Genomic DNA, 26869 nt, shown 5'->3' on the forward strand with positions numbered 1-26869 from the left:
ATCCAGATGCCCAAGCTATATTGGTCATATCATGAGATTAAAAAATCTATGTAGCCACTCTACCCAAATAGGAGTTCTGTGCTTTTTCCTGGGCTCCATTATCACTGGGAGCCCCCCTTTATCTTATTTCCCCGTTTTCATCATGAGCTCCTCAAGTAACCCCAAGTAACCCCATGCTGGCTCTGAAACCATCTCTCCTAGTAAAAATTGGCAATATTGAAGGGAAGCTTCCACAAACTCAAGCTGAATATGCCTCCTACTTTTCATGCCAGACTTAGTCCTGTGTGAATTCTATCCAGATGCCCAAGCTATATTGGTCATATCATGAGATTAAAAAATCTATGTAGCCACTCTACCCAAATAGGAGTTCTGTGCTTTTTCCTGGGCTCCATTATCACTGGGAGCCCCCCTTTATCTTATTTCCCCGTTTTCATCATGAGCTCCTCAAGTAACCCCAAGTAACCCCATGCTGGCTCTGAAACCATCTCTCCTAGTAAAAATTGGCAATATTGAAGGGAAGCTTCCACAAACTCAAGCTGAATATGCCTCCTACTTTTCATGCCAGACTTAGTCCTGTGTGAATTCTATAATTTTAAAGTGTTGCACCAGAGCATTGAAAGATGATGACACGCTTGTCCTTTGGAGCTGATTGAGCAATGGAAATATGCCTTGGAGGCATGATAAATGCTGCAATAGACAATCCTTTGAAACAAGCGCCTCTCCTGAGATAGGAGTGAGTGATTGATTGCCCGCCATTTTTATGGAGGGGTACTTAAACTGTGCCTCTGTAAGACTCCAGGCAACTGTATATTTGGAAGCATTAAATAATTGACCAAAGGTTTCACCTTTCTAGAGGTTTAAAGGGACCCAGGTAGTATCAGGGAATGCAACTACAAGTCTTGTCCTGGACATGTATGTTCCGTGTGAATTTGAGTAAGCCATTTATCCTCTCTTCCCTCCGTTTCCACATAAAGCATCAGAAATACAGGGTTATTACAAGGATTAAATGACACAGTATTTGCAAAAGTCCATCCGAAGTTCTATATAGAGTTTATTGTTTTGGTCTTCTAGTATTAATCATTTAGGATGGAACAGAAAACATACAATATCTTAATTTAGAAGCATTTTAAGGAATATGTGGGGGAAAACCACAGAATTCTTTTTGTATCAAAATTATGGCAGTTTTTGAGTGAGATGAGGCTTCTCCCATGACCTCACCTGAATATTTTGATAAGGAAATAATCATACTTAGAGAAAGTGTCTTTCTGTCAGTTTTTTTTTTTTTTTTAAATGGGGCAATTACCTCCCACTTTTGTTAATGTTTGTTTCAGAAAAGATTGGATTTCCAAAAACTAAAATCATTCTTGGGCCATAAATGAAAACAGTGATTAAACGTTTTCTTCTCCAAGACACTGAAAAACTATCTTAGATTATAATATTCTTTATGATGAAGATTTAGGTAATTGACATAGCTGTAAATTTCACAATCTCACATTAATAATGATTCAGGGTCTTTTTCTAGAATGTTACTATCGTCCATATTAATTTTTTTAGTGTGGCTCTATTTTATCATTTATTTCTCTGATTTAGCTGTTCATATCTCTTTTCTGATCACCAGGACATAGGAGATTTGGTAGATTTCAAGACTCTTAGAATCTCCTTACTATGTTTCCAAAAACTATCATTTCTCTTGTACTTCCCCCCAAATTATGAGTTATAGGAAACACCAGAAACAAATGTCATGTGTATTAGAGTCTTACAAGAAAACAGCATTTAAAATTTTTTAAATTTATTTTCCCCTAGCATCCCTAAGGAGTACAACTTGTTTTGAAAGTTACCTGACAGCAGTTACCCATTTAAACTCTTCATTGCTTTATAAAAGAGGTTATCAAATGGAAAACAATTTTTATAGCTCTGATAGTTTGTCATAGGTTACTATCTTTGTCAACATTCTCACCTGTAACTTGAATAAGGTAACCCATAGGAAATTTCTAAAATCATCATAGCTCCTTATAAAGCACATATTCTTTGCATCAGTGGAAATCTGAGCCAAGTAAATGTCTTCATTGTATTAGAGCAACAGAACTGACATGGGTTCTGTTATTTTAGCTTCCTTTGGACAGCCTTACATTAGGCATAAGAAAGTTGTCCCAGCAAATACCTCATGTCCATCTACTAGTGTTGAATATTTGCAAAAATAAATGTGATATGAATGAATCAGACTCATTTAGATGGAACTAAGTTTCTGTAAACCTCTACAAGATTACCTTTTTTTGTAGATACAGTTTTGTACCTGTAACTAATTTAGAGACACAGGAATTACATTTGCATCTGATAGCAACTGCTGTCCAATTCCAGTAACCTCAGAATTAAGATCGCATGGCTAGCTGAGCACACAGTGTTTAGACCCATGTAGTTTTTATCAGGTAAGAGATTTGCCAACACAAGATTGAAGTTCCAACAAGTGGTGAATAGCTTGCATTATAAAGTAAATTTAAAACAGTCAACTGTCATTTACCATAAGGAATATCATCTCTTCTGACCACACACTGGGATTCATGTACAGCCTTTTAGCTGACTTTCTAAATGAGAGACATTTAGCTATCCAGTCTAATCTGCAAGGTAAGTGGTCCTCAAAGCCTATCAGACTTCCAGTATGTATTGAGCACTTACTGTATACAAGTAGTGCCCCATAGTGAATTTTGTGAAGTCTAAACACTTCCACCTACATTTGAAAGCTTTGTATAATCCATTTCCACTTTGTGTATTTTATGACCCTCTATGCCCCAGAGAATGATCTGCCTTTTTCTACTTGGACTAATCACATTGTCCCAAGAATAAGCCAGACTCACCCTTGCCTCTAAGCCCACCACATCCTGGAATGCCTTTCCTAATTCTTCCACCTTTTCAAATCCTCCCTGTCCTTCAACATCAGGTTCAAGTAACCACCATGGCACAAGACCTCCTGTTAATATGTTACTGTTAATGGTTCCTCTAAACTGAAAATATGTTCAGAATATATTACCTCTCCCCACTTCACTGTCAGTACTCATCCAAGCCACTGTCTCTTGCCTGGATTGGTATCCCACTCTAACGAGTTGTCCTGCCTCTGTCCTCACCTCCTAACTGCTTAGTGTCAGCCTTCATGCAGAGGGATCACGTTAAAATGTAAGTCAGCTCTGTCACTCAGCTCACAACCCTACAGCAGCAGCTCCTCACTTGACTTAGTCACTTTCCCTCCTCCTGCTCCATGGTTTCATTTCTAAGTATTCACCATCTTCTAACATACTGTATAATTTACTCACCTATTGTATTTGTTGTCCACTTTTTCACACTAGCATATCAACCCCATAAAGGCAGGGATCTTTGTCTGGTTTGCTCATTCACGTATATCCCAAATGCCTGGGACATGTTTGGTAAATGGCCAGTCGATTAATACTTGTTAAAATAAAATAATAAAATCCCCTCTTCTGCGTTGGTCTGTATCACACTGTTTAGCCCTTAATTGGAGACTGCCTGATAATATTTTCTGTTTTATATATTCCCTTAATCCAAGTTGTATAGTTGTTGAGGACAAAACCCATGTTTTATTCTCTTCTTTATTCCACAAGTATCTAACATATAATAGATACATAATAAGCTCTTATTGTTGTCTTATTAATTCCAAGCTGACCTGCTGCTGTACCTCACCATCTCCTGAGGTTAAGGCACTAGAATATGTTCGCTAAGTAAAAACAGAAGTTTAGTGTACATGCTAATGTATTGTTCTAAAACCCATTCTGGTATAAACAAACCAACAACATGATCTGTCTTAAAAACCAGATACAAATATATTTTGAATTGCCTGTTATACAGTTATTTGCATCATATCCCTCCATTGGTTTGGATTATCATTATTTGAGTATTATTTGAATATTAATTTGAATATCACAGTTTTTGACTTATCTGAATGCCTGGCTTCTTTTGCAAGTCTGCCTACCTTTTTTTTTTTTTAAGATTTTATCTATTTATTCAACATAGAGAGAGATCACAAGTAGGGGGAGAGGCAGGCAGAGAAAGAGGGGGAAACAGGCTCCCTGCTGAGCAGAGAGCCCAATGTGGGGCTCGATCCCAGAACCCTGAGATCATGACTTGAGCTGAAGGCAGAGGCTTAACTCACTGAGCCCCTCAGGCGCCCCTCTGCCTACCTTTTGATACTTCCAGTATTCATTTGAAATTTTAGGGGACTTATTTGCTAGCAGTGCTAACGAAAGCAACTTACTTGATTAAGTAACCAATACTGAATCTGTGAAGAAGCACTTAGCACAGGACCTGATATGTAACAGGTGTCCAGCAAATGTTAGTTTTGTCTTGTCTTCCGTGAAATGGAAGTTATAACTTTGGGATAATACAGATTTTCAGTGTCCATGCTATCACAGTTTTCTGTTACTATAGTTAATTAAGTTACACTTAGTTCTTACTTACTTACAGTCTTTTCCTTAGCATTTTTTCCCAGAATATTTAGATATTATCTGATCGATACATATTATTAATCACAGTTCCAGAAGAAAGAAACCCAGGTTCAATTTCTTGTTTTGGCAAAGAACCAGTGACAAAACTCAGAGACAGAATAGCAGTTCTAATATTCTTCGTCGGTGCTAGACATGTGAGCACCATGGCTCACCTTACTTCATTGAATTAAGTCACCTCTTTTGGAAAAAATAAAACATTCATTACTTGGCATTATCAATTGAATATTTTAAATGTGAGATGGTAGGATATTACTTTACTGTTGTCTTCCACTTCACCTAAAATCCTGCCATTAGTTTAAAAAATTTAGACCTATTATGTAGACTGGGCAAGTTTGCTTAACTAGCAAAATATAATGCTGAAAAGAACCAAATGTGTCAGTCTGATATAAGAATAGCCAGATTTACATAGAAATCTCTGCCATTTACAAAGAAATCTCTTTACTACTGATAGAACCACATCTCTAGCTAATTACAAGATACATACAAATGACCCAAACAGATGACCCAGTTGGCCAAGAAATCGATCCAGTTTGCAAGTAATGTCCTTTTTTTCTAACCCTAAATTTAATCATTTTGATATCATATTCATGTCAGTCTCAGGAAACTCAGGTAATATAAGGGTCATGCTGGATAGTAGAGACAATATCTTTTACTTAGAATACCTTTATCAACAATAATCCAAATCCTAATCATCCCACATGATCCTCACAATTCAAAACCCATCTCTACCATGTAGTTATCCTGGATTATTTCAGTACATGTTGGTCTTTTTCTCCTCTACACTTCTAGAGCACTCATCGTCTCTCTCACTAGTTTGGTCTGTATTCTGCCTGCTATTATTAAACATCTTTCACCTTGGTAAGCTTCTCAAGGTCAAGAAGTATGTTATAATGTATTTCTTGTGAGGCCTGAAAAATACCTTGCACATACTATTAGGTAATTGGTTATCTTGATTTGAGATTGTTTGGGTTTTGTATTACTGATCAAGCTTATACTGGGATAAAGATATTGAGAAAAGAAAATACCAAAGAAAACTAAAACGAGGAGAGGCTTTGGGAAGAAAAATACTGTAGTAAAATATGATGATAACCCTTCTAAAACAAAAAGTTGATGAAATAGATTGTTGATACAAAGAAATTAAATATTCATCATGAAATTGGTAGTTTGCACTAAGCCACAGACTTCATTTCATTTCAATGGAATGTTTCAAAAGACAACTGATCCAAACATGTTAACTTTACAAACATAGGACTCCTGTTGTAGGTATTAGTATTTGGGAAAATATTTTAAAAGAAATATAGGGTTCTTGTAAAGCAGAAGAGGCTGTACATATAAGTCAAGCATACCTAAAGCAAAAATATAACTTTTAGTACTCCTTAGGATAAAAAGTTCCACCCCTTTGAATTTTTTCCTACCCTGTTGATGCTGACTTGACCATCTTAATTGAAGATGTATTTAGCCTTTATTATACAATGAAGGCAGTTAGAAATATAGGTAGTTTATTGAGACTGATTTTAATACCACTTGGTAACTTCTGAATAGAAAAATTCTTAAATAAATACATTAGAAATTCTGTAACAAATCTTTTTAACAGAAATAAAAGAGTTTTTGTTGGCTTATATGTTTGGTTTGCATGTTTCCTTCTATCAATCCCTCCTGTTGAAGTTTTTTATTGAAACATAAAATACATAGGGAAAATTATGTAAATCATTTTCACAAACGAGTGAAACGTGTAATTCACATTCAGATAAGGAAACAGAACAATACCAGCCCTCTGGAAGCCCTCTGACTCTTCTAATTTCTAACCCATGGTTTAGTTTGCCCATTTTGGAATTTTATATGAATAGAACTTAACATTGTTTACTCTTTTGTATATGAATTCATTTGCTCAGCATTTGTTTGTTAATCACATTACTGAGTATAATTGTACTTCATTCTTATTAATTTATTTTATTTTGTGAATATATCACAATATATCTGTCTTACTGTTGATGGGCATTCAGGTATTTTTCATTACTGCAAATAGTACAGCTAGGACCATTCTCATATAGGTCTTTCAGTGAACAAGGGTACACATTTCTGTTAGACATATACGTGGTCCATAGGGTGTGTTCAGCTTTAAGAGACCCTACCAGACGGTTTTGATCATGGCTGTACCGTTTATACCCAGCAGTGTTGGAGTGTTTCCCTTGGTCCACATCTTTACACATTTTCTTTTTCTTTTTCATTTTAGCCATGCTAATGGGTTTATGGTGGTATCACATTGTAATTTTGTTTCTCTTTCTCTAATAACTAAAAAGTTAAGCACTTTAAAAAACATTTATTACCCTTTTGACTCTTCTTTATTGTGAAGTGCCTGTTCAAGTGTTTTGCCCATTTTTATACTGGGTACTTTAGATATGAGTTTAAAGCATACTTTGTTAAAAATAAAGCACACTTTGTCAAATGTATATATTGCAGATATCTTCTCCCACACTGTGTATTGCTTTTTCATTTACTACTAATCAGTTTTAATCTTAAATATTGTCCAGGTTATCTAATCAGTGCTTTTTATTAAGTGTTTATGAAGAAATCTTGGCCTACTCCAAAATTGATGAAGTGTTCTTTTTTTTACTTTTTTTTTTTTTTTAAGATTTATTTATTTATTTGTCAGAGAGAAAGAGAGAGAAAAAGAGAGAGCACACAAGCAGGTAGAGTGGCAGGCAGAGGCAGAGAGAGAAACGGGCTCCCTGCTGAGCAAGGAGCCCGATGTGGGACTCAATCCCAGGACCCTGGGATCATAACCTGAGCCAAAGGTAGCAGCTTAACCAACTGATCCACTCATGCATCCCTGATGCAGTGTTACTTAATTTTTATTTTAAAAACTCTTCTGTTTCCTATTTCACATTTAGATCTTCAGTCTACATGGAACTGATTTTTGTGTATGTTTTAAGGTAGAGGCTGATTTACTTTTTTGCATGTGGATATGTAATTGACCTACTTCATTTATTGACAAAGTGATCCTTTCCCCACTATAGTATGGGGACATTTTGGTCGTAAACCAGGTGACCATATTCTTGTGGGGTTAATTCTGGACTTGCTCTCCTATTGCATTGGTCTGTTTTTCTTTTTGCGCTAATTAACTTATTAATTACTGTAGTTTTATAATTGAGTTTAGTATCTGGTAGTAAAAATCCTCCATCCTCCAGTGCTGTTCTTCTCTTCAAGATTCTCTTCTCTTGGCTCTTTGAATTTCCATATAAATTTTAGACTTAGCATGTCTCTTTACACACAAAAATACTGGTATTTTGATTGGAATTTTCCTGAATCTATAGATAAATATGGAGAGAATTGACAGTTTTAAATATTGAGTATTCCAGTTCATGAATACAATGTATACCTTCATCTATTTAAATACTTTTTTAAAAATAATATTTTTGAATTTTCAGTATAGCAGTCTTACACATATTTTGCTAGGTTTTTTCCCCTTAGGTATTTATTTGATGTTTTTGACACTACAGTAAAAATCATTTTAAAATGTTATTTTCTGTTTGTTGCTGACTTATAAAAATAGTTTATTTTTTGAATATATTTTTTAAAGATTTTATTTATTTATTTGACACAGAGAGATGACAAGCAGGCAGAGAGGCAGGCAGAGAGAGAGGAGTAAGCAGGCTCCCCGCTAAGCAGAGAGCCCGATGTGGGGCTCAATCCCAAGACCCTGAGATCATGACCTGAGCCGAAGGCAGCGGCTTAACCCACTGAGCCACCCAGGCGCCCCCATTTTTTGCATATTGATTGATCTTATATCCAGCAACTTTGCTAAATTCTTTTGTTAATTGTAATGGGTTTTATTTCCATACACACACACACACACACACATATTCATGTCATCTGTGAGTAATGTTAGTTTTATTTTTTCTTTTCTAATCATTTCTTTCTTTTGTATTTCACTGGATAGGATTTCTAGTACACTTTTGACTAGAAGCAGTGATAGCTAGTATGCTTATCTCATCCCTGATCTCAAAGGAAAGCTTTAAATATTTCACCATCAAGTATGATGGGTCCTTTAGGTTTTTGTTTGTTTGTTTTTTATGAATACGCTTTATCAGATTATAGAAGTTCTCTTTTCTTCCTAGTTAAGAGAATTTTTTTAAAATAATAAATGTTTTGAATTGTGTCAGATGTCTTTATACAGAATATTTTGATAATGCTCTAATAGCTCAGGAAGAGTATTTAAACATGAAAAATGTTTACTATGAATATTTTAAATACTACATTGTAATATTTTTGAGATAATATATGGTATAGCTAGTGAAAATCTACAAATCAGCCCATAACCACTGGCAATCTGGCTACATCTGTTTTGACACTTTTGTTTTCATATTTGTTTAGCTTAAGACCATTGTCTTCTCATTAAGAGTGTTTGGCACAGTAAATTAAAAACAAGAGTACACAGGACCATAGTGTATCACATCATTTTGCCAGAACTAAACAATTCTGAGTAAGACAATCACTTTCCACTCTGTGATAGTTTCAAGCTATTCAAGGTGCTTCAGTAATAAAGCATTACTTAAAACCACTACCACTCTTACGTTTTCCTGGTTGCAAGGATGTCAGGCCCTTGACAGTGTTTGAGAGGTGGACAAAGCAAAGAGAAACAGTACTCTCGCATCTCTTTGGTGGTCCCTCCTTCTGAATAGTTACAAAGTCCTGGACCATACCCTTTATATTTTTCCTTCCCACTCAGTCTTCTGTCTCCCATTTTCATTAGCCTCTCACTGCAAAGCCAAAACCAAAATGTGCAGAAAGAGCTAGCTGGAGAGGACACACCAGTTTCTTTTTTCTGACCTCCACACCATTCTTCGCTTGCTGCCAGTATATGCTCAGTAAAGTAGGAATTTCAATCATACCAGAGTAACTAGCTGTTCCACAGACTTGGGTTTAGTGTTGATTCAATTACTAGTAAGTCTCCCTTTAGAAACACATGACAGTAGTTTTAGCAAAAGAACCAAGCTTGAGCTGGTTTGACCATGGTGAAAATGCTTCTCAGGAAACAGTAGAAATGATGACTGTGGATGAGGGCATGATCCTGTAATCTTTCCTGTGTCCTGATACTAGACTGGATTAAGCAAGCTATCTAAACAAGATGTGACCCATGTAAGAGAAAATGAACTTTTGAAAAACATAAGTGTACATGGCCTTCTCCAAAACCAGATGATAGGCCCTTTGTTGATCTGAATTTGAGAATTTGTTATGAGATCTTCTGACTCATTATAAGGACAAGTGTATATACAGTTACATATTGGAATGTTTCAGCCTCTGCCAGAGTTATCAGTGGGAGTATCAGTGGGGAACCAAACCACAGAAGCATTCGATTTGAGTTTTAATATAGTCCTTAAGTAGACGGCAGAATGAAAATGTATTTTTTTCATATTGAAGAAACAAATGACACAGCAAAGAATCCTTTTCTTATCCTTTTCTTAATTCATGGTGTCCAAAATAAGGGGTTCTTTATTTTGAGAAATCACACAAGATTCAAATCCCAGTACCTATTACCTATGTACATCAGGCAAGGCACTTAACCTATTTTTTTTTTTAATTGTATTTATTTGAGAAAGAGAGTATGAGCAAAAGGGGAGAAAGAGGGTTAAACAGACTATGGGCTGAGTACAGAGGTCAAGGTGGGGCTTAATCCCAAGACCCTAAAATCAGGACCTGAGCTGAAACCAGGAGTCAGATGCTTAACCAAATGAGCCACCCAGGCTCCTTGCACTTAACCCCTTTCTGTCTATTGTTTTCAGTCCACTGGAGGTAATAACAATCGTATATAAACCATAGAACCGTTCATAGATGTGAATTATATGTATGTATACATACATTTATAAATTACACATATATACATTAATTAATTATAAATTACATGTTTAATAATTTTAAGGTACAATGTCTGTCATGTAAGTACTTCAAAACTGTTACCTATCATTAAGTTATACTTCTGCTAATGGGATCCAGAGTCTTTTTCCCACTTTTCTGACCAAAATCCATGATACCAGGAAAGTAAAAGAAAAGAATTGATAGAATTTTTTAAAATATTTGAGCCAAAAGAACTGCTAACTATTGATCAAGCATTAAAAATATTTTCTGATTTTCCTTTATTTTACTTGAAACTGCATTAAAATTTTCCCTACTTTTCCAGGGTTTGTTTTTTTGTTTTTGTTTTTTTTTTTTTTTTTTGCATGGTAATTCCTTTTAAGAGGACTGAGAAACATACAAGGAATATATTTATTCCCTTTGTTCAGTGAAAGCATGGAAAGGCATTATAATGAAAAGATATTTAGCTTAATTTTTATTTCTACGAAAGTAAGACTTGTACCTAGTTTTTAAAGTCAGGATGAAACTTTTCATGAAGAACAGCAACCCTCAGTCCCCAGTTCCTATTCCTCAGAAACAGTCATTTTTAACTCTTTTAAACATTTCTCCTGGAATTTACCTCTATGTCTTTAAAATAACATCTGGTGTGCTGCTATTTGAAAAGCCCTATCCATTCCCCCATGGACTTCCTACAGTGAAAGATAGAAGTTAGCTTTTCCCCACCACACCCCTTTTCCCAAAACACCCACTTGTCCTTCCCAACATCTTCACAATGTATTTATAATTTGCAGTGTTTACATCCTATCAGCTCTGAAAGTCCTGCTCCAGTTGCACTAGGCAGTATACTACAGTTCTGTTTCCCATCCTGAAGAGCTGTTCCTTTTTCTGGAGTTAATTTTTTTTTTTTTTTTTAACTAACAAATTGTTCCTTTTTATTTAGAAAGAATTATCTCTAGTTCTCTCTCCAACTCTCTGACTGTATAAAAACTGTCTCTAAGCGGTCATCTATATCAGGCACTTGGACTTCTTGGGTAATCTCCTATGGCCTTCCTCACCTTCCTGTTCCATTCTATCCAGGCTGCGCAGGATCTGCTGTTCTCAGTCTTTCTTTTACCCTCCCCTTTTCCAGTTCTTTGTTTTCCCGGATCCCCTGTTTTTCTTTTGTTCTGGTGTGGAACTCTCAGAAAGAGTACCTGTGGGGTGAATTTTTTTTTTTTTTTGGAGGTCCTCTATTTTTGAAAATGTATTTCTGCTTGTACAGTTGAGTGAAGGTTTGTTTGGCTGAGTCTGAAATGCCAAGTTGGAAATAACAACTTTTTCTTTGAATTTTGAAGACCTTGCTGTATTGATTTTCTGGCTTCCAGGTTTGCTGTTGAGCCGTTCACAGTCATTCTGGTTCTGATCCTTTATGTGGACTTTCCTTTTTTTTTTCCCCTCCCGTGTCTGGAGGCTTTTCAGATTGTCTCTATAAAAAGAGCGTTAGTCTTTATAGTGATTCTTTTCTACATGGTTTAAGAAATCCTTTCCCTCTTGGGTCTTGTTTTAAGAATCACTCTAAAATTAAAGAAAACCTGAGGGACAGCTTAATGACACTTTTCAAGTACAAGCGGTAATGGGCAAATGTGCAGAAGATGGTAGCTATGTATGTTTAGAAAAATGGGGGAGAAGTTATAAACTCCAGCATAGGATAGACCATCACTTCCCCAACTATTCCGTCAAATGTGAAACTCTGCAAATGTTGCACACTGTGCCTTCCCTCTCCTTTGTACATTCTCATGAAATATTAGCATATGAGCCCTGAGAAGTTCTGCATAAACCTATTTAACCTTGCTTGACCTAGCATTTCCTAAATTTATTTGCTCACCAGATTTTTTTCTTTTTAATTATTTTAAAAGAAACATCATTAACATATGTATAACTCAGTTGGAGACAAGCCAGATAAGACTTAGACTTTCCTGGCTACAAAAGAGCCATTAAACATTGGAATGAGTAACCAGGAGAAGCTGTGGACTCCTTTTCCAGAGGTCTTTAAAACAGGACATCTGTTGAAGGCGTAGTCCTATTTGAACAATAGGACTTTGCTGGTGTTTCTTCCTCTTCCTGTCCCCTAGTGGTAGCACTGGAGGCTGTTAGCCCACCTTTTACATGATTCTAGTAGTCTGGTTAAGTATAAGAATTACTGCTGCTGCCAATAATTGTATTTATTGAGAACTTACTAAGTGTCTGGACCTGTTTGGTGCTTTGGATATATTATCTAATTTAATCTTCACAACACCTTTGTGAGGTAGGCAATATTGTTTTACGGATGGGCTAGTTAGGTATAAAAAGATCACAAAACTGGCAAGCGGTAGGTCAGTATTCAAACCCAGAGTATCTGACGTGATAATTGGCTCATGTACCTTCAATGTGAATGTTCAGAACAGCAACCCACAAAAAATAAGCAAATAAAATATGTATGCCTGTATTTATTATGTAAAAACTGGGACTGATCTGTGCTCATTTTATTAGACTATTCCCCAAACCTTTTGATGAATTCAGATTTTAGTAATTTTTGTTAGAAACAAATTCTTTTACGGGGAATCATATACTAATTTACCATCCAGTAAATGAGTACTTGCATGAGATTTCTTTCCTTCATAAATTTAATGTCATTCCTATATATCAAGACCCCCCAAAATCTGGATCTGTGAAAATTGGAATAGGTTAAAAGTCCCATTTTCAACATATTTACATACCATAACATCTTCATGATGGGGTGTAGAGAATGCTAGGATAGGAAACCGGAAACCTGGATTCTCATTTGGTAAGCCCCTGAATATGTGTTCAGGGGCAAATCATTTCTCTCATTTCCTTCATCTGTCAAATAAGGGACTTAGAGTATCTCAAAAAGACCTTTGCCTCTCTACTATTTCAGGATGATTTTTGTCTGTGTATATCAGCTGTCCTCATGGGAGAGCACTTCAGTTAGAAAATTCCCAGGTCAATTTACACTGCAAAATGATTTGATGAATCAGTAGGAGGGGCTGGATAGATAAGCTTGAACTGTATTGATGAGTACTGTGATGTTAAACTGAAACACATTAGAAGAGATTGTAAAAAATCAGTGATTAAGTGTCTCTTTAAGGCCACTTCCAACGAAGCTACTAAGTTTTAGAGAATCCATGAACGGCTTTTTTCTGGCACCTCCTCCTGTTGCCCAGCTTAACATCTTTCTAATGAAGGTTTTATGTGATAATTACCCAGTCTTCATAGAATATTCCCAACTCCTGGACCTGGCACACCCTCTTGTTCACTGAAGCCTTGTTGAAATTAATTGTTCTTGAGGATAGAAGTGGAAGATCAGGAAGAGATTTGTCTTTTCTAACCAGCTTAGAAAGTTAAGTGTAGTGGCTATGCAGTTTTCAACCACCTGGGTTCACAACCCAGCTCTAGTCCTTAGTAACTCTTTTTTTTTTTTTTAAGATTTTATTTATTTATTTGATAGACAGAGATCACAAGTAAGCAGAGAGGCAGGCAGAGAGAGAGAGAGGAGGAAGCAGACTCCCACTGAGCAGAGAGCCCGATGCGGGGCTCGATCCCAGGACCCTGAGATCATGACCTGCACTGAAAGCAGAGGCTTAACCCTCTGAGCCACCCAGGCATCCCCAGTAGCTATGTGTTCTTAAGCAAGTTACCTACTTCCATGTTTGTGCCTCAGTTTCCTCTTCTCTAAGAATACTTATGAGTATACCGACCTCATTGTTGTGAGGTTTAAATGAAATGGTCCAAGTGTTGTTTTTGGCACAATACTTAGTAAAGATTTAGGGTTCTATTAATATTAGTTAATGTAATTAGATAATAATGTAGTGAGGAAATGCAGCATTTCCTCAGAAATTTTAGTAGAAGTTTCCTTTTCTTAACGGGCAGCAGTTATATTGGACCAATATATCAGACCCCAAAGGTAAACAATGTAGTTTGGGACATTATATTACATTACCATCTTTTCTGGCCCACTTCCATATTCCCAAATAATGATGCATTTCCAGTTGGAGAGGTTACTTTATTTTGGCATGGTACTGGTTATATTTTTATTTGGGATACATTATACTTTGGAGTATTATTCAGAGTCTGCTCATTGAAAATAATACAGTGTAAAGCCATATTTGAAGGTCTAAGATAAATGGCACAAATTCCCTCCTTGTTCAGTGTCTGCCCAAAAAGTTTTGCTTGGAACCTTAAGGTTGTGAAATTGATTGATAAATCCTGATGCAACCCACTCCTGTCACCCAGCTGGAAAGTTAAGACACTGTGACTTATCCCTCAGAAGGACTGTTGTTCATCAAATATTTTGTTCACTTGTTCTTTCATGGGTAATTACATGGAGTAAAAAAAACACCTACTCGACTTACAGCTTGGCAGAAACAGTAGCTTATGTTTTCTAGAGACAAAATTAGAAACAGGTTCCCTGGACCCATCTCTAAGTCAAAATAAAATAAAATGTTTAGGGAGCCACTGTGCCTCCTGGTAACTATGGTCCATGGAGTAATATTGTTTAGGTCAAGATGTCCCAGAATATAAAGGACAGGGAGAAGGGAAAGGAGGAAAGGAAAATGTGTATTTGAGTAATGTGTTTTCTTAGAGATGAAGAGTCAAGTTGTTTTTCTTTCTCACATTGTCTTTTCTATGTAGGGAGAAACTTCACAGGATCCTAATCTTGCTTCTCAGATTATCAAGAGAAAAACTGGATATACTTTGTTGAAGGGAGAAGTTACGGTTTAAATTGTATTTTATTTGTAATACTGACGATCATCATCTTTTCTAAGGGAAGATAAGTCTTAGCAAAACTAAACTATTAAGGGGCGCTTGGGTGACTCAGTGGGTTAAAGCCTCTGCCTTCGGCTCCGGTAAGGGTTCCAGGGTCCTGGAATCGAGCCCCGCATCAGGTTCCCTGCTCAGCAGGGAGCCTGCTTCCCTTCCTCCCTCTCTGCCTGCCTCTCTGCCGACTTTTGTGATCTCTGTCAAATAAACAAAATCTTAAAAAAAAAAAAACAAAAACTAAACTATTGAGAAAGTATATTCATTTTTTCCCTTTTATTTTTATAAATGTTTTTCTGCATGTTTCCTTTCTTATTTAATTTTTTTAAAGATTTATTTATTTATTTTAAAAAGTGGCCATGAGTGGGGAAGGGCAGAGAGAGAGAGGGAGGAAGAAGAGAGAGATTCTTGAGCAGACTCCACGTCCAGCACAGATCTTAACTCTGGGCTCTAGTCCATGACCCCGAGATCATGACCTGAGCTGAGACCAAGAGTCGGACGCTTAACCAGCTGAGCCACCAGGCACCCCTGTTTTAATTTTTATTTACTTTTAAAGTAATCTCTATACCCAATGTGCTTCTTAAACCCACAATCCTGAAATCAAGAGTCACACACTCCACCAACTGAGCCAGCCAGGTGCCCCTATTTTTTTTTTTTATATATTTTCACATAAAAATGAATGATCATTCAGTTGGTAAACATTTAGTAAATGACCAGCTGTGCATGAGGACTAAAGGAAAAACAGAAAACTAAGACACCGTCCATTTAGAGCTTGAAATCTTGATAGCAGAGATACTTACCCAAATAATTCTATCAGAGTTAAAAGAGAGATAGAAAGAGCTGTGGGGATGCAAAGAATGGGGAGAGTATTTTTAAGTTGGAGACTTCACAGAAGGTTTCCTGGAGAAAGGAGCATTTGGAGACAGTGGGATTTCCCACTGTGGGAAAGACAGAGGGATTGTGACATGTAGCAATGAGGGAGGTGGGAAGAGGGAGGAGATAGAGCAGCCTTGGCATGAATAAAGATAAGTAGACTAGAAAATGCAGAGCATGTTTAACCTGGGCAAATAGTATGATATGCCTAACCACAGGGCATGCTAAGAATGAGATTGGGGTCTACGATCACTAATGGAAAATAAGACTGAGGAAGTAAGTTAGGACTGTGTCAGGGAGGGCCTTGAAAGCCAAGGTGAGACATTTCATATATATATATATATATATAAATATGTGTGTGTGTGTGTGTGTGTGTGTGTGTATTTATGTAATATATAAAGGTCAAGGTTTCTCCTGCTTTTCTTTTCTTTTTTTTAAGATTCTATTTATTTATTTGACAGAGAGAGATCACAAAGAGGCAGAGAGGCAGGCAGAGAGAGAGGGGGAAGCAGGCTCCCTGCCGAGCAGAGAGCCTGATGCGGGGCTCAATCCAAGGACCCCGAGATCATGACCTGAACCGAAGGCAGAGGCTCAACCCACTGAGCCACCCAGGCGCCCCTCCTGCTTTTCAACTAATATGCCCTTAATAGAAGAGGACAGCATTCTGGGGCCCAGGGGCGGGGGTTGGGATGGGGAAGAGGGAGGGATGAATAGGTGGAGCACGGGGGATGTTTAGGACAGTGAAGTTTTTCTGTATGATTTTGTAATGGTGGATACATGACATTTCCATTTGTTAGTACCATAGAATGTACAACACAGAGAATGAACTAGAATGCAAATTATTGATAATAATTAGGTATCAATATTGGTTCACAATTTTGTAACAAGCATAGCAGGCTAACACAAGTGTTAATAATAGGAGAAATGCAAGTTAATAATAGGGGAAATTGTGTGTGTTTCAGGGGTCAGGGAAAGGAAGGAGAGGAAAAGGATAAATGGGAACTCTGTACTTCCTGCTCAACTTTTATGTAAACCTAAAACTGCTTTTAGAAAAAAAGTCTAGGGGGCGCCTGGGTAGCTCAGTTGGTTAAGCATTGACTCTTGATCTCAGCTCTCATCTTGATCTCACTGTTGTGAATTCAGGTTCCATGCTGGGCTCCAGGCTGGGTGTGGAGCCTACTTTTATTTTTTATTTATTTATTTTTTTTACTTTATTTATTTATTTGACAGACAGAGATTACAAGTAGGCAGAGAGGCAGGCAGAGAGAGAGAGGAGGAAGCAGGCTCCCTGCTGAGCAGAGAGCCTGATGTTCGGCTGGATCCCAGGACCTTGGGATCATGACCTGAGCCAAAGGCAGAGGCTTTAACCCACTAAGCCACCCAGGTGCCTCTGGAGCCTACTTTTAAAAAGTAAAATAAAAATGAGGTATAGGGAGGGGGCGTCTGGGTGGCTCAGGGGGTTAAGCCTCTGCCTTCAGCTCAGGTCATGATCTCAGGGTCCTGGGATGGAGCCCCACATCGAGCTCTCTGCTGAACAGGGAGCCTGCTTCCTCCTCTCTCTCTGCCTGCGTCTCTGCCTACTTGTGATCTCTGTCAAATAAATAAATAAAATCTTTAAAAAAAAAATTTTTTTTTATAAAAAAAATTCAGGTTCCATGCTGGGCTCCAGGCTGGGTGTGGAGCCTACTTTTAGCCTACAGCTAGCTATATACCTAGCTGTCTCAGTCAGTAGAGCTGGAAAGAACTCTTGATTTCAGAGTTATAAGTTTGAGCCCCACACTGGGTGTACAGATTACTTTAAAAACATAAAATCTTTAAAAACAAATAAATGAAAATAAATTGTTTATTTTTTTAAATAGCATTCTTTTAGCTATGAAATGTACCACAGGTACCAATTTTTTAGGAAGTTCCATATTATATCTTTAAAATCACATGATTTTTTATTCTGTTCGTTTACACACAGATGGCTATTTTAACACTAAAATTTTCTTCCAAAACTTTGCAGTCAAGTAAATGACCCCTCGGAGTGATTCCTGTGTTAAGAAGCATGGCTTTGGTCGACAGGGAGTCATTGAAGTCGTATATTAAAAGTGAAACAAAACAAAATTAAACCAGCAAAATGATGAGCAACCAGTTTTTCTTGCAACACAGATATTTTTTTGCATCCTCATTTTCATTTCCCAGTATTCATTTGGTGGCTTGTCCACTACCTTTAACTCAGACAAGCTTTATTTTGCTTACAGATGAACTTTGCAGCAGGCATAATGAGAAATAGTTGATAAGTCCAGTTTTGTGGAAATTGCAGTCGAGACAAAAGAGATTATTTTGATACGCTGGTAATTTATACCAAGCAGAGCAGATAAAGAAATGTAAAATAAGCCTGCTGAGGAGGTGGGCAGAGTAAGTGGAGGGACCTGGGTGAGTTAGGTTTAGAAGAATTGTGAAGCGAAGGGCATAGTTTGATGGGTTCCCCATCATTAAAGGCACAGATGTTTTTCTGGGTGTCATTGAGACCAGCATGACCTTTAATCTATCACCAGTACACATTCTCTCTTCTTGTGTGTTGTGTTTATACTGTGACTCAGATAACTTACGTTTGTTTGGGTACTTATTCGTGTAGATATTCAGACATGTGAACCCAAACGGTGCCTTAATGAGTCCCCTCGGAACCCCTGAAGCACATTCATAGGACAGTCTCCTTATTTGTGTTTTCACTTTGTTTTCCTTATGAAGGCCACAACTGGAATTTTTAACCTCATGCCTTTGAGATTAAATTCCTTAGCGCTCTGCTTTCTGGGAAAAAACAAGAGGCCCACTGACAGATACCCTAGGAGAGTAGCCCTTTCTCCATAAAACAGTTTCATCAGCGAGAATAAAGAGAATATATACACAATGAATAGGGTCCTGGGTCAATCTTGAATTTGAATTCTCTGTTTACCAGTTATTGGACACTGGGCAAGTCACTTAACCTCACCGGTCCTGGCTTATCTCTAAAGTGGAGATAAGATCTTGGGTTCTATGGAATAAGAGAATGTGTCTTATGTTGGGGGTACTTGAATAAATACTAATTTGCTTCCCCTCTTCCTGCCTGTTCTGCTAAACTTTCAGAGCTGCCTCATCAACTCATTCGGTATTTCATATGAGCACCTACTATGAGCCAAGCCCATTGCTAGGTGATAGTGAACTAACTAGAAATAAGATACATCAGCCTATGATTTCAGGAGCTTCTAGAGTTTTATGAGGGTTTCATTTCTTTGTCTCCAATATTAGCAGTCCTGAATTCACACAGCCCTTTGCTCATGTTTTTGACCCAAGAGTTACCACTTAAAATACTCAGTGACTGCTCTTTTCATACCACTTTGAAGAATGAACTGGTTTCAGGAGAACCAAGGACCCGTGAGGCACTGTGTGTGTTCACGTCTGAATATCTATATCAGTAAGTACCCGTGTAGGTTCCTAGGGCACGAAGGTTTAGTCCACAGCCTCTGGTGGTTCATACATCCACATTAAATAGTTAGAACTAAAATTCCTCAGGGTTCTATTTCACTTACTGTGATCACAAATCATATACTGAAAAACACACATGGCATGTGTCATCCTAAGCAGGCAATGCATGAAACAAGTTCTTTTTTGGCCTTAGAATCCATGTGTTTTTACCTTTGTCTTTTTTTTTTTTTTTTTTTTCATTTTATTTTCAGTGTTCCAAAATTCATTGTTTATGCACTACACCCAGTGCTTGTGCTCTATGTGCCCTCCATAATACCCATCACCAGGCTCACCCCCCCACCCCCCTCCCCTTGTCTGTTATACGTTTTCTTGTTTCCATTTTTGTTTCGTTGTGGTCTTGGTGTGAGGGTGGTTTAATTAATGCTGTGCGGATTGTCATTTTGACTTTCTCTCATTCATGATCAAATATCTCTAATCTCTATCTCTAATATTTCTAATCTTTCTGCTCTCAAGATGGAGAACACATTCTCCTTTTTAAGGAAAACTGTATGCACAGAAAAGGTAAATATTTGAGCAAGTTTTTATAGAGGGATCGTCCCTTCTTAAAAAAGATTCATTTTTGTGTTACTTTAAGAATAAAATTATCCTTATAATGCAGTTAAAGAATGCATTTTTACCTAAATGTAATGTGTCAAATTTTCTGTCACATAAAACCATTATAAATACAAATAGGGGAGCAAAATTTTTATCCTAAAGAGAAAAATATTTAGCATCTCTAATTCCAAGGAAGCAAAATTGTCCCAGAACTTTATGCTCTTTAAACATTATTAACCAACTAAAGAAATTGGTTAATTGGTTAATTGATTAATTTTTAAAACCACTAACAGACCTGATACAATGATCTTCTTTAAGAGATCATGAGAGCAGGGCTGTTTGCAAGACATTCCCTTGGGTATGCTGACCACATCGATACAAGGTTCTCTGCCATGCTATCCAGATAAGGGGTGGCTTCCTTCCTTTAGTAAAACAGCCTGGGCAGCACTCAGGAGGTGGGGTGTTTTTCTCTCTCGTTGTGATAATCTAGATGAGAGCACAGCACCAAAGACCCTTTCAGTTCCCTCCTTGTGTATTGTTAGAAGATCGTTCTGCTTTCCAGAATGAACTCCACAGCTTTTCTTTTTTTCCATTTCAGAAATTACCATGGTTGACACCGAGATGCCATTTTGGCCCACCAACTTTGGAATCAGCTCCGTGGATCTCTCTGTTATGGATGACCACTCCCATTCTTTTGACATCAAGCCTTTCACCACTGTGGATTTCTCCAGCATTTCCACTCCACACTATGAAGACATTCCATTTGCAAGAGCAGACCCAATGGTTGCTGATTATAAGTATGACCTGAAGCTCCAAGAGTACCAAAGTATGATAGTTATTTTCTCTTGTCAGACTGCTAAGACTAGAATCAGACTAACCTCTTGATAGCACTGGAATAATGCTCCAGAGACTAAAACTTTATAAAAAAGATACTCACCATTCATTTACTCATCCATTTACCTATGAAACATTGTGTATTTATGATATACCAAAAAGGATGTTAGTGTGTAAATACCCCAAATCATTCTTTCCTTTTTCTCCCTCATTTTCTTTCCTCTTTCTTTTCCTATTTCTTGTTTCTTTCCTTCTTAGGAGCATTTCCCAGCATGGCTGCATTGCCAGGTTTAGTGTGTGTGTGTGTGTGTGTATAAACTCTTATTCTTTTGGTCACTTTTAAGTTAATAAGTAATAATTTGCTACCTTACATAACTTCTCATCACCAAATTGCAAATTTGTGGTTCATTTTCCCTAATTCTGCTATTTGAGCAGCTTATATTGAAACCTATTTTTCTGCACAAATTTAAATTTTACCATTGTAGTCTATTGATAAATCTTCCTGCCATTAAGTAAATTCACATCAAAACATCAGAGTCAAGATAAACCAAAACGGTACTTTTCAAGATAAAATAAATTTCTATGATGCTATTTCCTTGATTTTTATCTTTGTGTGCTGATATGCTGGTTTTCCAAAGCCAACACCATGTAATTGGCAACCATTACTTGACAATAAGTAAGAACTTCCTGTATTTCTAGTTTTTTTTTTTTTGAGATAAATAATATACTTGGTTATATTTGTGTGGTTTTCAGTTAGAGCCTAATATGGATATTTAATAGGCCTGATCCTAACCAGCAGAAGGGGAGTACTTACTCTCCATGGGTTCTCTCACTCTCTCTCTCAAAGATTATTTTACAAACCATTATTTTTCTGACTCAACACTGCTGAAAACCTGGTCTCTTGTTTCTTATGTACCTTCAAGCTGGGCATGACATTACCTTTTCACAGTGGTGTTCCTTCTGTGTTTCTTTTCCAAAAGCGGTTTAAGAATACTTCTAAAATGCGATATTTAAATACAAATATATAAGTTAATATTGTGAGGAATGCCAACTACAGCACGTTGTGTAGCAAAATAACCTTCATGTCTCAGATACTGTGGGGTGTCATTCTGAGCTTTGGTTCTGAAGGGTCCCAGACCACAGACTTCATTCCCTTCCCCCTTTCATTTTTACAGGTGAAGCTCAGAGATGTTGTGACTTGCCTGTAGTTACAAAACCCACTTTCTCCTGTGTTGTTGTTGTTGTTGTTTTTAATGTTCCATAATGCTTCTACACTTACATAATAAATCTATGGCAGTAAAGTGTTCTATGGCGACTTGCCATAGAGCTTTTTCAGCAGTTTTTCACGTGATAATTATCTGCTCACATTTCTCTGCACACAGGTGCAATCAAAGTGGAGCCTGCATCCCCACCTTATTATTCTGAAAAGACTCAGCTGTACAATAAGCCTCATGAAGAGCCTTCCAATTCCCTCATGGCAATTGAATGCCGAGTCTGTGGAGATAAAGCTTCTGGGTTCCACTATGGAGTTCATGCTTGTGAAGGATGCAAGGTAAAAAAAAAAGAGAAAGAAAAACTGAGAGAGATTTTTTTCAAAAAATCTGCTGAAAATTTACCTGTTCTTTCATTTCTTGTTGTGAACACATAGCTAGGAATTGAGATAAAACTTTTTTGTTTTGTTTTAGTAAAATCCATTCAAATGATTTCTTTGAAAACCTAAGAAAATTGGTAAAAAGAGAGTTGCTTTGCTTCACTTCCCTTTCTCCAGATTGGTCCTTGAGCCACTGATCTAGTTCATTGCTTGCATTTTACAGGTAAAAAAGAAAGAAAGAAAGAAAGAAAGAAAGAAAGAAAGAAAGAAAGAAAGGAAGAAAGAAAAAAAAAAAGTGACTTGAATATAAGTGTGTCATAGCAAGACAGTGATGACCTGGCCCAGAACCCATATTTTTGGAATCCTGCAGTTTTGTTTCTGTTTGTTTTTTTCCCCCAGCCCTCACTATTCCATGTGTTGTTTTGTTTTTATAAGGCTTGACAGATGAGATAAGTAGATACTTTCATTTGAGGCCTGTAACAGCCCTGTGAGGTGGTGACAAGCTTCTTGTAACCATGGTCATCCATTAGTAAGTGGCAGAACTAGGACCAGAATATGTATCTTATGATTCCTAACCCAGTGCTCTGTCTTTTCTTACTTCAGCATCAGTTTGAGACATGTATTATGGACAAGCAACGTGATAGAACAATTTTGGAGGGGAGATACTATTTTTCCTTCATTCTTTGTGAAAAGTGTATTTTGGAAAGCTCAAACATTCAGTAATATTCTGCCCAATTATTAAGAATTTTCTAATCCACTCATATTTTAGTAGGTAGTCTTTTAAAATAATTAACTTTAATATACTTAGTGAATCAGTTGTATTTATTATATACTCCAGGGCTCAGAATAAATTGTTCATAAATACTTACCTTATAAAATAAGCACTGCTGGTGTGCCTGGGTGGCTCAGTGGGTTAAAGCCTCTGCCTTTGCCTCAGGTCATGATCTCGGGGTCCTGGGATTGAGCCCCGCATCGGATTCTCTGCATAGCTGGAAGCCTGCTTCCTTCTCTCTCTCTGCCTGCCTCTCTGCCTACTTGTGATCTCTTTCTCTCTCTCTCTCTCTCTCTCTCTCTCTCAGTTGAATAAATAAATAAAATCTTTAAAATAAAATAAAATAAAATAAGCACTGCTTATATAAGAGAAGATTCGATCCTCAGTTGGGCTTTTTCTTCCAAATAGATATACAACACCAGGTAGGTAGGTGTTAGAACATCTAGGGTCTGAAATTGATAGTTCTTGAATTTCCACTGTGTACCATATATTGTGCAAGATGCTTTAGCATATATCATTTTTAAACTATATCCCGCCTAAGTTTTTGCATCTATAAAATGATGGAGTTGAATTCGATCATCTCTAGAATCTCTTCAATTCAAATAGTTTATTACTAAAGGCAACCTCCTAAAGTGAAAAGAGACAAGCTAGTAGTCACCTAGCCACTTGCCCAGAGTTACTAGCCAGTCACTTAAACAATTCAGCTCTCTGTCACCTCATTCGTAAAACAACTTGGTTGGATTAGCAACTATCCAAGGTCTTACTTATTTTTAAGGTATAAAATTCCAAAATGAGTTTTTGAAATACCATTGGCAAGAGCCACTTTCATTTAAAACACTAAAACCTATTCACTGTGTGATTAAAACCGACCTAAAAGATCTGTGATCTCTGAAATCATTATGTGTAGTCAGTTATTTAAGATTCCAATAAGTAGTGAAAACGTGTTGTTTTATTATGTTAGATTTATATAATTTTTGAGTAAATTGTTGCTAAATTCTGAGAAATACCTGAAGAAACCATTCTGTTTGGTCATTTTGGCAATTTATGTTGATAAGCAAAGCAGTGCGATGGTTAAATCTCCACAATACATTATTGTTTTTTTATAGGCTGGTCAAACACTTAGAAAACTAGAACATTTAAGCAAATAGTTCTACCATGATTCTTTTAGTCAGGTATTTGTGGAGAGTTAACATTACTGATAACAGTTAAAAATTGAAAAGATAGGGACGCCTGGGTGGCTCAGTTGGTTAAGCAGCTGCCTTCGGCTCAGGTCATGATCCCAGTGTCCTGGGATCGAGTCCCACATCGGGCTCCTTGCTTGGCAGGGAGCCTGCTTCTCCCTCTGCCTCTTCCTGCCTCTCTGTCTGTCTATGCTCGCTCGCTCTCTCTCCCTCTATCCCTGACAAATAAATAAATAAAATCTTAGAAAAAAAAATTGAAAAGATAATAGCTGATTATAGTAATAAAAGCTAAGTTCTGCAGGCAAAAAAACTTGGAAAATCAAACTGAGCAAAGAAGAAAAATAGCAAGAAGGAGAAGAGAAGAGTAAGGACAAAATCCAAATGCCATCAACTGAGGAACAGATAGGATCCTGAGGCAGAGATGGAGAGTGAATATTTAATCAGATCTGAAGAGTACCCTGGATTACAGACTCCCAGGCCTAAAATGCAAGGAAGGTTATACTAACCTTAGAAGGTAAAATAGACATCTACTCATTTTAAAGATAAAGAGAAATGTTAGTGGAATAGTATAATTTGGCTTCTCTAAGTATAAGTCAGCAGTTCTCAAAATGTGGTCTAGAAGCCTCTAGGGGTCCCTCAGACCTTTGCAAGACCCCGTAATGTTGAAACTATTTTTATAATAATATTTGGTTGTTATTTACCATTTTCACTCTCATTCTCTCAGAAGTGTATGTGGATTGTTCCAGAAACTACATGACGAAGAATGGTAACATAGTTCTGGTGGCTAATGGAATGTTCGCCTGTTAAGTCCTTATACATAACAATTTCTCACTTTTTATTTCTAGTCTGATATGTATTAGTAGATATAGTTCACATAAACCAAAGCTCATGGGGTTTTCAGTAATCCTTAAAAAGGGTCCTGAGACCAGAAAGTTTGAGAACTGCTGTTATAAAAGATTAAGGGATGGTTACTTTGGAAATAAACCAAATTGTCTCCACAGTCTGAATGCAGCTAATTTAGACCAGTGGCCATACCAGCAATCAAAGATACCCTTTTTAGCTTATCGACAGTACTCAATAAAAAGCGAGGAAAGTGAAATTAACAAGTGTTTGATTCATATGTATTTCCTAAAGGGTACTTTGGGCCTTTAATGTCTGCCATTTCAGAAGAATGTAGGATATGCCCATAATTAAAATACAGGTAACCATCAACCTGCAGACTAATTGATGGATTGAAAAGAATAGTTACAGTATTGCTTATCATAGCTGTTAGTAGGTCTTCTGAAATGGTTTTACAGTGCCTATGGAACAGGTTTATGTTTAGTGATCCTTGCCAAATTTCAAACAGGAATAAAAAGATCAGGCTTGGATTAAAGTGGAATAGTGACAGATTCTTGGGTTATTAATATCATAGACTTAGGTAAAACATAACATTTGGCTACTGAATAATACATGCATCTTAGAGCTTGCAAAGCTGTCACTTACCACTTACAAATTAGACACTTACTCATTTTCTAGTGGGTTTCATCGTGTTTTTGTGTTTTTAGTAAAAGATCATTTTAGAACCATAGACTTACCTAAAGATATAAGTAAGTACAATCTACTATATATAATAATACAGTGTAATCTGGTTTTCTATATCTATGCAGGGCCCTAAATCAGGAAGGATTTTTAGTATATTCTTACCTGCCATGGGAGCCCATGGGTTGAGCTTCACTGGGCCACACTGCTTCACAGGAAAGCCAAACATAGGACCAGCATAGGGCTTTTTTTTTTTTTTTAAGATTTTATTTATTTATTTGACAGACAGAGATCACAAGTAGGCAGAGAGGCAGGCAGAGAGAGAGAGAGAGAAGCAGGCTCCCTGATGAGCAGAGAGCCCAACACGGGGCTCGATCCCAGGACCGAGATCATGACCCGAGCCGAAGGCAGAGGTTTAACCCACTGAGCCACCCAGGCGCCCCAACACCGGGCTTTTAATCTCACAGTAAAATTAACTTAGGTCTCATTGTACCTAAGTTAAAAGTTTGTTAAAAGCAATTAAGGAGAAGTTGGAGAAAGGGTTTTATAAGGCAAAAGAAAAAAGCCATCACCTTCTCATAGACAAGTATGAAGACTTTGGAATAAATCTATACCATAAAAAAAAAAAACAATTTTCTGCAATGGGGAGTCATGCATTTCCATCACACCAGTTCACAGACTTTGTGGTAATCAGAAGAGAAACCTGTTGAAGTTGCACACAGTACAATAATAAGAGTGTTGTTAAAGAGTATTTTCTTTTTCTTTTTTTTTTTTTTTTAAGATTTATTTATTTGACAGACAGAGAGAGAGAGATCACAAGTAGGCAAAGAGGCAGACAGAGAGAGAGGGGGAAGCAGGCTCCCTGCTGAGCAGAGAGCCCGATGTGGGGCTTGATCCC

The 26869-nt window shown here is 37.1% G+C and overlaps 1 protein-coding gene across 5 annotated transcripts in view; it reads left to right on the plus strand.

Moving 5' to 3' along the window:
* Nucleotides 1-26869, plus strand: part of PPARG (peroxisome proliferator activated receptor gamma) — a 132253-nt gene that overhangs the window by 62448 nt on the left and 42936 nt on the right. For all 5 annotated transcript variants that reach the window (XM_059390351.1, XM_059390354.1, XM_059390353.1 and 2 more), the window contains 2 exons: nt 20671-20898; nt 22289-22458. In XM_059390351.1, coding sequence (XP_059246334.1) covers nt 20679-20898; nt 22289-22458 — 390 coding nt within the window. In that variant the 5' untranslated portion in view covers nt 20671-20678. The remainder of the gene's footprint in view (nt 1-20670; nt 20899-22288; nt 22459-26869) is intronic.

The sequence above is a fragment of the Mustela nigripes genome, chromosome 2, assembly GCF_022355385.1.
Source record: "Mustela nigripes isolate SB6536 chromosome 2, MUSNIG.SB6536, whole genome shotgun sequence".
In the NCBI taxonomy this organism is placed as follows: domain Eukaryota; kingdom Metazoa; phylum Chordata; class Mammalia; order Carnivora; family Mustelidae; genus Mustela; species Mustela nigripes.